General features: G+C 42.5%; 1 protein-coding gene across 2 annotated transcripts in view; it reads right to left on the minus strand.

Moving 5' to 3' along the window:
* LOC118322243 (guanine nucleotide-binding protein subunit alpha-11-like) overlaps positions 1–9,089 on the minus strand; it is a 17,393-nt gene that overhangs the window by 5,270 nt on the left and 3,034 nt on the right. For both annotated transcript variants that reach the window (XM_035653876.1, XM_035653877.1), the window contains exons 3-7: positions 8,384–8,568; positions 6,767–6,921; positions 4,655–4,783; positions 3,356–3,485; positions 2,282–2,435 (exon numbers count right to left, since the gene is read on the minus strand). In XM_035653876.1, the coding sequence (XP_035509769.1) occupies positions 2,282–2,435; positions 3,356–3,485; positions 4,655–4,783; positions 6,767–6,921; positions 8,384–8,568 (753 nt within the window). The remainder of the gene's footprint in view (positions 1–2,281; positions 2,436–3,355; positions 3,486–4,654; positions 4,784–6,766; positions 6,922–8,383; positions 8,569–9,089) is intronic.

The following is a 9,089-nucleotide window of genomic DNA, read 5'->3' on the forward strand; positions in this document are numbered from 1 at the left end:
CTTATTGCGTTTTTTTTTTAGAAATATCTACATTTCTTTCAATGCTGGGAAAAATATAAAGACGTTTTTGGACTCTTACTAGGTCCCTTCACTCATACGAGATCCAGATTAGAAAGGAAGAACCACAGTTTTCCTTCCAGTTTTTCCATCAGAGTAATATTCAGATGACCCCATAGCCCTGAGAGACTTGGAGCAGCACCGCTGCTCCTTGACATCACTGAAGACCCCTGGCCGGATGTTGTTGGTGTCTGTGGCGCAGGGTGAATGCGGGGTAGAGAGTTTTCCTTCCTCTCTTTTGTTCGCGGTTGGATGCCTGCTGCTCGTACAACTTGCAAATGTAGCTTCTTGCGTCTTCGGGTCTCGCCTTTTACCTGTCACAGAGTGGGAGAAAGGAGATGAAGCTGAAATTGGGAAATAGACTCACTTTTTATAGGCGCCTTTCTAGTCTCTAACCACTCAAAAGCACTTCACACTACAATCTGCCATGCAAGTGCCAGCTGCCTGTCAGAACAGCCAAATGTTTCATCAGAAACAAGCCATTCATTCATTCAATTTAACATAAAGTGCAACAATTACTCCATAAGTCAATCTGCAAGTATTTTGACAATGAATTTAGTTCTTTTTCAAGGCAAAAATGCCAACTTTTTTTTGATTCCAGCTCCTCTTTCTTCGTTCATAATATCACAGTAAAGAAAACATTTCTGACTGGTGGTCAATTGAACAACAAGCTCTTGAAATAGATTTCGTTGGGCTCTGGACATTTTTAACGGTAAATTTTTTCTACATGTGAAGATTTTTGCTTGGCATAAATACCTCTGTTTTTGGTCAATAAAATAATTTAGTTGTTGCTAGCTGTGTCGACGATGGGTTGACGACTGCCAAGCGCATACTAAACAACAGTAGCCTTCAAAAGTAGTTACAGCAGCAGTAAAAGGGCCTCACTGTCTCCACACAGGAGCACGCCACATTAGCAGCAAATAGCAGCCAGCGGTGAGAACTGCTCAGAGTTGTCGTTAAGGTTAAATTGACATCAAGGAGCTTGACCCTGTATGAGTCATTATTTTACCAGCTAATGCTGATTGGTAAAACACAGTGGGCGCACTGCAGATACCGCATAAACACACACACACACACCCAAATAATTGCATACAGTTACTAATTCCCACCCTGCACACACACGTACACCCGGAGGTTTGCGGGGGGTCAGGGCTGCGGGAAGCCCGTATCTGTCTGCGGTTGCCATGGGAAACAGAGTGAGGAGAGGGTGGTGGGTGGGGAGGTTGTGTGTGTGTGTGTGTGTGGGGGGGGGGGGGAAGAGAGACTGTTAGGGGCAACGCTCTACAGCCTTTCACACCAGCAGAGCTACAGGCCTTCAGCCACATCATTAAAGCACACCAAGTACCTGGAAGTGACTCATTTGTAGCTCTCTGTGTGTGTGTGTGTGTTGTGTGTGTGTGTGGTGTGTGTATGTTGGGTGTGTGTGTAGAGAGAAAGAAAGCAAGAACGCTAGCTAAAAAAAACTGTAATGACGGCTGGCTTTTGCCGACACCAGGACATCGATGGAGGGACAAACTTTCCAATTCAGAATCAGAGACGCACTGGGCTGAAATCACTTTGCAAATATTTTTGGATTTCCACCTGGTGCAGTAGATGTAGATGTGATGAGAGCGCATGCACCAAGCAAACTGACAACATCACAACCCTTTTTTTTTGAGCTGGGTCTCAGACATGATTCTGTCCACTCTGTGATGAGGATCCACACCTGCAGACAAGTTGCTGCAATGGACCTTTTTCCCAGCAGCTGTTTTGACATGAAATAGTAGTAGGGTAAACATAGGTGTTACCAACATGTACCTTAATGAGTAGCACTGGTAACACCTGTGTTTACCCTACTATTTCATGTCAAAACAGCTGCCGTTGGTTGATGAAATCTGCTGCCAACTAGGCTCCGCCCTCAGGCTTCCCCAGTGTTGGATTTAGTTCCTGGTTCACTGTGTCCTTGTTCCCACCACAACCGTCCACATTCACAAAACTACAACCTCAGTCTCTCACTCAGAGCTCCTTGTTCAGTCCAACCAACAATCCAAAACCCAGCAGTCTTCGACTCACAATGAAATCAGCTTGTTTTTAATGTTTAGCTTCACACTACATAAATTGATTATCAGAACTTTGGACCATTAATTTTTTTTAATCAACTAATTATTTCACCATTTATCTACTTAATCAAACAATTGCTATAAGTTTAATATACGCTCACTATAAATTAGCACACACAGCTTACCTGTGAAACTGGGGAAGTATTTCTGCAGGTCAGAGGTCTGGACTTTGTCAGCAAGGATGTCAGTTTTGTTGAGGAAGAGGATGATGGAGGTGCTGTGGAACCATGGAGAATGGATGGTGGTGTAGAACAGAGCCAGACTCTCATGCATACGGTTCTGAAGAGAGAGACAGAGCCAGATTTGAGAAAAAAACAGACGGATCTGGATGGTTGAGGATGAAGCATAGAGGAAGCGGCCCCTTTAAAGAGGGGGGCAGGCAGTTTATGGGGGGTCTGGAGCACACGGGCCACAGTGGAGGTTAATGAATGTGTTGGTGGACTAAAAAGTGGCCGGGAGAGATAAACGGCTTAGGGACATGATGGGATGGGAGGGAGGAAAGGACAGAGGGGGGCTGGAAAGGCTGAGGAGAGAGGGGGAGAGGGGGAGAGGTTTTCTTGTGCAAGAGTGCAACCTGCTGGTGGATGGGTGAAATTACTGCAGTGATGGTGACAATGAGAAAGACACGAGAAGATGGATGAATAGATAATATTTGTCTTCTTGTTTTATATACTAGTGTACAACTCCACTAAATTCAGAGTTATATATTTTACTTTTTACTCCACCACATTTATCTAATAGCTACAGTTAGTAGTAAATAAAAATGAAATTAATAACATTTATAAAGCAGCTGGAATTAACTCTATAAAATGTCAGAAAATAGTGAACAATGGCCATCCAAGTTTCCCAGAGTCCAAGGAGACGTTTTCAAGCTGCTTCTATCGTCTAAACAGTCCAAACACCAAAGATATTCAGTTAAAAATGATATAAAACTGGAAAAAGACGTAAATCCTCACATTTGAGAAACTAAAATCAGAGAGTATTTGGCAGTTTGTACTTGAAAGATGGCCGAAATTAATGAAAACAGTTGCTGATTCATTTTCTTTCTCTTAACAATTAATGGATTAATTGCTGCAGCTTTAAATTACAATATAACGTATAATATTAATAAAACTCCACACAGGGGCCATTCTTTTACCTCTGATACTTAAAGTACATTTGTACAGTACACTCTGCTTTTAGACAGACACAATGCTTACAATGGTTTCTCTTTCCTCCAGGACCTGGTCGTACTCGCTGAGGGAGGCCAGGAAGATGAGGGAGGTGACGTTCTCAAAACAGTGAATCCACTTCCGACGCTCCGACTTCTGACCGCCCACGTCCACAATCCTGTCAGAAGGGAGACAGAGTTTAAAAATGACAAGACGAAAACAGTTTGGGGGTACAACTTTGGAGTCTTTATATTTGGTGTCATTAAACAATTAAAGGTTAACTGTCGCGCTAAAGAGTCTCTTCACAGTAATTGAGTAGGAGAACGTGCTCACTCTCACCTTCGATAAGGATTCTGGCAACCAATCAGTACTAATGCTGTTCAAATTAACATACATGAGCTATATATGGAACACTCAGATGTTTGAGCTTCACTGTGCAGAATAATGTATATGCAGAGTTGACACTAGAAGGATGTTTCCACATTCATCTGCTGAAAGTGGAAAGTTTCTCTGTGCTCATTGAAAATCTGATCTTTAAGGGGCGGGGCCTACAAGCCTGATTTGTGACATCACAAATAGTTTGAGAGTCAGTCCTGGTCCAGTATGCAACCTGAAAACACGCTAACGCTGGCCCAGAGGCATATAAAAAAACCTGTCCAAAAGGCTTACGGGCTGCTCTCACACACGTGGCTCTCACACAGCTGCTAATAAGCAAAGACTGCCTGTTTGTGAAGTCGACTGTACCAAACACTTACAGCATGTCACCTTTCTAATGTGGCACACAGGAAAAAAGCCCTTTCCCACTTTTTCTAAATCTTTCACAGCTCAGTGTGAATCCTGAAATAAATGTGGCTCATAAAATGACTGATTGTGCAACAAAGAGTTCCTTTTTGTTTTAAACCATAACATATCAATCTGAAGGAGGTTTTTATTACCAAACAATAGTCTGTAATTTTGTGTTTTGTGAGAATCGAGATAAACTTTTTCTTCAGTTTAGGCTGTTTTAATCCTGAGCTATTACTTGTGGTTGAAAAGGTGTCTTTAATTTGGGAACCCAATGTTCCTTTGAAGAGAACGTTGTCTGCTTAGCTGTAGTCAGAGACCCCCTCTGATCTCGGAAAGAAACAATACCAGCACATGTTCAAAATAAACCCAGAGAGTGACACCTCACTTCCCGGCAGAGGCTGTGTACAGACGCAATCAGAAATGTGATCCTACACAAACACACGCAGGCGTGAGCAGACAAAGCCTCTGCAAGACTCAATAGTATTTTTTTAACAGTGCACTGAATAGTGTCGGTATTAGATTTGTCCCTCTGACAGGTTGGTAACATGAGGACTAGTCCACCTTAGTGTGATGGTCTTGATGGCGAAGGAGTAGTCATGGATGCCTGTGGTGGGGAATCGAACTCGCAGCACGTCCTGTTCTGTGGGGATGTAGTCTGGGGCGGAGATGCGGTCCAGGTTACTCATGTAGCTGAAAGAGAGAAGAAGAAAGAGAAAGTTTTACAGCGGTGCTAAAAAAGTGTTTGTGACCTGTAGTAAAAACATATTGCCTGTGTTTACATCACTTCCAGCCTCGACCGGGTAAAACAAACTGAAGTGACAGAAGATATATGATGAACCAGTGATGATAAAAAAAAACAGTGATTAAAAATACAAGAAGGGAGTGGAGTGAGTCCATATCAGTCCGTGTACAGACGATGGCTTTATGGCTCGTGTTGATACAAGCTGTCATTAGCTAATGTTGACTGCCTGTCTCTTATCATGCACACACTATGATGATTGAGCTGCTGGGTAAACACAGAAAAGAACAGCAATAGAAAAGAGAGAAAACAGAGGCAGGCTGAGTCGAGCCTTTGTTCTGTGACACATCAGATACAGACAGACAGTTGGCTGTTTTCCTCAAATGCTCTTTGATCAACTGGTGGTTTCAACATGGCTGAAAAAGGAAAAAAATGGCTGAATGTGCACTACAGTGTGTAAAGAACTAGCCCCCTCCAGTGGTCTCAGAACAAAATACAACGTATAAAACGTTTTCTGCAATGACAAACCAAGGATGTGAGGCTGAAACAGGCCAGAAATCAAACACCTTAATAGTGGGATCGGTTTGTAAAACTGAGAGGGAACTGGAAGATATACAAAAATGTTGCCATATCAAGAAAAAGATGTTTTCCTTATGTTAGGATAATGTCATAAGAAATTCTTGAGATCGCAAAAATAATAGAGAACTAGAACTGCGTGTGTCCACTTCTGAGTTTTGGTACAAAGGTCAGATGCAACATAAACAAACAATATAACAATATGTCAGTACATGTTCCCTTGTGATACATTAGCTGGTACGGAAACTGTGACGTTATTACTGCAGTCGTACTTTACTTCTGTAACTGTTGTGCTTTGTGGCAGTTCAGCCTTTTTTCTTATGTTGTGATTATTTGGTTTATGCCCATTATGATGGCACATGTACATGTTGCTGTTTGTGTTCAGAGGTCTTATTCTTAGAGCTATCTAGCCACGCAGATAGTTTTAGTCAATTGACAAAAAGAATTTGTTCAAATATTTTGATATTTAAATCAGTCATTTCTGAAACAAATATTCACTGGTTCCAGCTTCTCTAAAGTGAGAATTTGCTGCTTGTCTTTGTCTGATTTTATTGTTAATTTAATATCTTTGTGTTTTGAACTTTTGGTCAGACAAAACAACCATTTTGAAGATGTTACCTTGGGCTCTGGGAAGTTTCGAATAGCATTGTTTCACAATGTTTTGAACGATTGCCTAATAAACCCTCTCTGTGATCTTTTTGTTGTCGCTGTCTCAAAGGAATTTATTTCCTTTTTAAAAGTGTCCTGTGGCCTTTGCCTGAGTTACCTGAATGAACTGTATTCTGTCGAGTGTTTATGTTCATTGTCTGTACTGTGAAACATCGCCGGGGGCTGGGTTGAGCTCATGCACTCAGATCTTAACAGGGTGGAAGAGAGAACAGGCCGTTCAGTAGACGGCTGCATGAAAACTTCATGAGTAAAGACACCCGTGTGACAGCTGACGTAAAACACAGGATCAGATCGGGCTTAATAAAGCTCAACATAGCCGATGCCAATCAGTTAAAAAATGCCCTCATCCGCCCGATACCGACCTTTGAGATCAGACTGGGACATCTCTAGATGAAATGATAAAATTAAATAATCACTGAAACTCTTTACACTTGCAAACGTCTCTAAAGTAAAACATGACGCACTTTAAAGCGTGCAGTAAATACATATTTACATTATTTATGCTTTAAGTAAATTAGCCATTTTAGAGTTGTGTTTTCCCCTTTTTACAGATGTTGTCTATCATAGATTCCTGTATTGTGATATCATTGTTGGCGACTCGCTGTGACAGTGTTTCATCATGTGATATACCAGTGATTCCCCACCCTAAGTCAGGGTGTGGCATCGTCTAAAGACTTCCAGCTACTCACTATTCCGTGGAGTCCAGGAGCTGGTACTCGCAGCGGCGGCTGTAACAGACCCGGATGCCCAGGTCAGCCCAGAGGCGGCGGATCGCGTCGACGTAGCCCCGCTCCAGCTGGGTGATCTGCACCGTGTTTACATCCTGCAGCCACTTGGCGTAGATCTGAAAGACAGCGAGAGACTCATATTAGGAGATTTTGTGCCTAAACTCAATTGTAAATCTAGTAAACCAGAGTGAGGCCTTACTCGAAGACTGTGTGTGTTCATGGTGAACATGCTGTGTGTGTTTATTAGGGATGAGCGAGTACAGCATTATCTGTATCTGTTAACCATGTGAATTATCTGTATCTGTACTCGGAATGGGCGCCGGGGCCTAAACGCCCGGAAAATGGGCGGAGTTTAACCCCAAAAAAGTTGGTCGCGGGTTGTTCTTGAAATTGGGCGTGGCTTTTAACCCCGGCATGTTAATTTTTAAGAGTGGCCAATTGATATGGGTTGATCAGAAAATTGTTTATAATTTAATTGCTGATTAAAAACTAATTACAGGGACAGCATCCGCATGAGCTTCAAGGAATCAACTGGTTTTGATCACGATAACAAACGAACTACTTTACAGAAGTTTTTGCAACATTAATACAACACACATGCAGTTCAATTATGAAGTAAAATGCAATTTTAACTTTTTTTTTATGATCCAGTATCATGTTTTTTTTTTTTTTGGTTCTTTTTAATTTTTTTTTATTTCCACAACTGGGTGTGTGTGTGTGTGTTGTGATGGTTGTGTGTGTGTGCAATGTGAATTGAGTGAGTAAGAGAGAGAGAAGGAGGGGGGGGAACTGTGTTCTACCGTATCAAATAGTCCGACGTTGTTTTTCCAGATTTCTGCATTGGACCGCGTTTTAACAAAAAAAGATTTAAAAAACTCTGTACGACCCGGCAGAAGAAGCGGGAGAGACCCCCAGAGTGTGTTTGTGTGTGTGTGTGTTAAAAAAAGAAAAAGAAAAAAATCCTCCCGAGCAGGGCAGAGACGCAACGCGAGTTCGGCATTCCAAGCACCCACGTCTGAACCCAACCGTACCCAACGTTTACCAGAACTCTAAATGGTTTAATAAGTAAGTACCAAACAAACCTAGAACAAAACCTGACAAGCTAAAACCCTAAAACGTCGTTAACCAAAAGACCCCGCGAACCCTTGAGTGACCTGTCTGAGGGAGAGATAGAGAGCTGTTCTGTGTGTGAGTGACCAGAGCGGGAAAACAGCAGTGACACATCCTGTGTGTAAGGGAGGGGGCGCCTGTGTGAAGCGCCAGACACAGTTAACCTACCCCAATGAGGATTTTTTATTTTTTATTCAATCCGAGCACCAGATAGTTGACTCGTATTACTCGTATAAATATCGTACTTGGCGTGCTTTATCCGTACCGGATCCGTACCGAGTATCCGGCTCAACTCTAGTGTTTATGTCCCGTTTCATGCTTCTTGTTTAATGTGGGCATAATCACTCGACTGCAGTTGCCCTGATGCCCGCACACCTGCGTCTACGTCTGTGTTTGTTTGTGAGTGAGTGAGCATTCATGTTTAACTGGGAGTGTTCATGCTGGAGGTCCATGTATGTGCGAGTATACCTCGTTCTCTGGGTTGGAATAGGGGATTCTGAGCGTGGTCATGGCTCCTGTCATGGCCTTCATGGCGGTTAAGATGTTTTGGAAGATGCATTTGGAGAAGGCCCTCCTCTCGTCCTCTGAGAAGCCTCGTCCGTGGATGATCCTCATCTGTCGGATGAAGGTGGTTTTTCCGCTCTCCCCAGTACCTGAGGCAACAAATAGGAGAAATAACAATTACCAAAAGTCATTATAGTAGGATTCTATCAACAGGGCAGCTCAGAGGTCCTCAGTTTTAATCTGCCTGTGTTTGTTCATGATCTACCTGTGTCTTTATGGGTTTACTCCACAGTCTATGTGTTTGTCCTGAGACGGATAAGTGGTTTAAAAAACAGATAGAGGTGATTTTAAAAAAAAGGTCACTGAAACTTGTCAGAAGTTTCACTAAAAGTGGAATCTGGTGGGAATGTGTCGGAATATTTCACCTCAGTTTCGTTCCAGTGTTCATGAGGCTGAATGGCCTGAAATACTAACTAGATTTAGCTCATAGTGATGAACCCACAGAGAATCATCACCTGACTCTGCAGTTCTCCTCATCTTTCAGCTCATTGTTTTGGTTTTAGGGCCGGCAACTTTAATGTTTTGGTTCAGTCTCACCGCTCACGTCAGCATTGTTTCCAGCACAAAAGCATTTACACACTTTCTCACCTTCCTCTTCCAAGCATGAAGG

Source organism: Morone saxatilis, unplaced genomic scaffold, assembly GCF_004916995.1.
Source record: "Morone saxatilis isolate NCDOM2014 unplaced genomic scaffold, NCSU_SB_2.0 Contig12, whole genome shotgun sequence".
Classification (NCBI taxonomy): Eukaryota; Metazoa; Chordata; class Actinopteri; family Moronidae; genus Morone; species Morone saxatilis.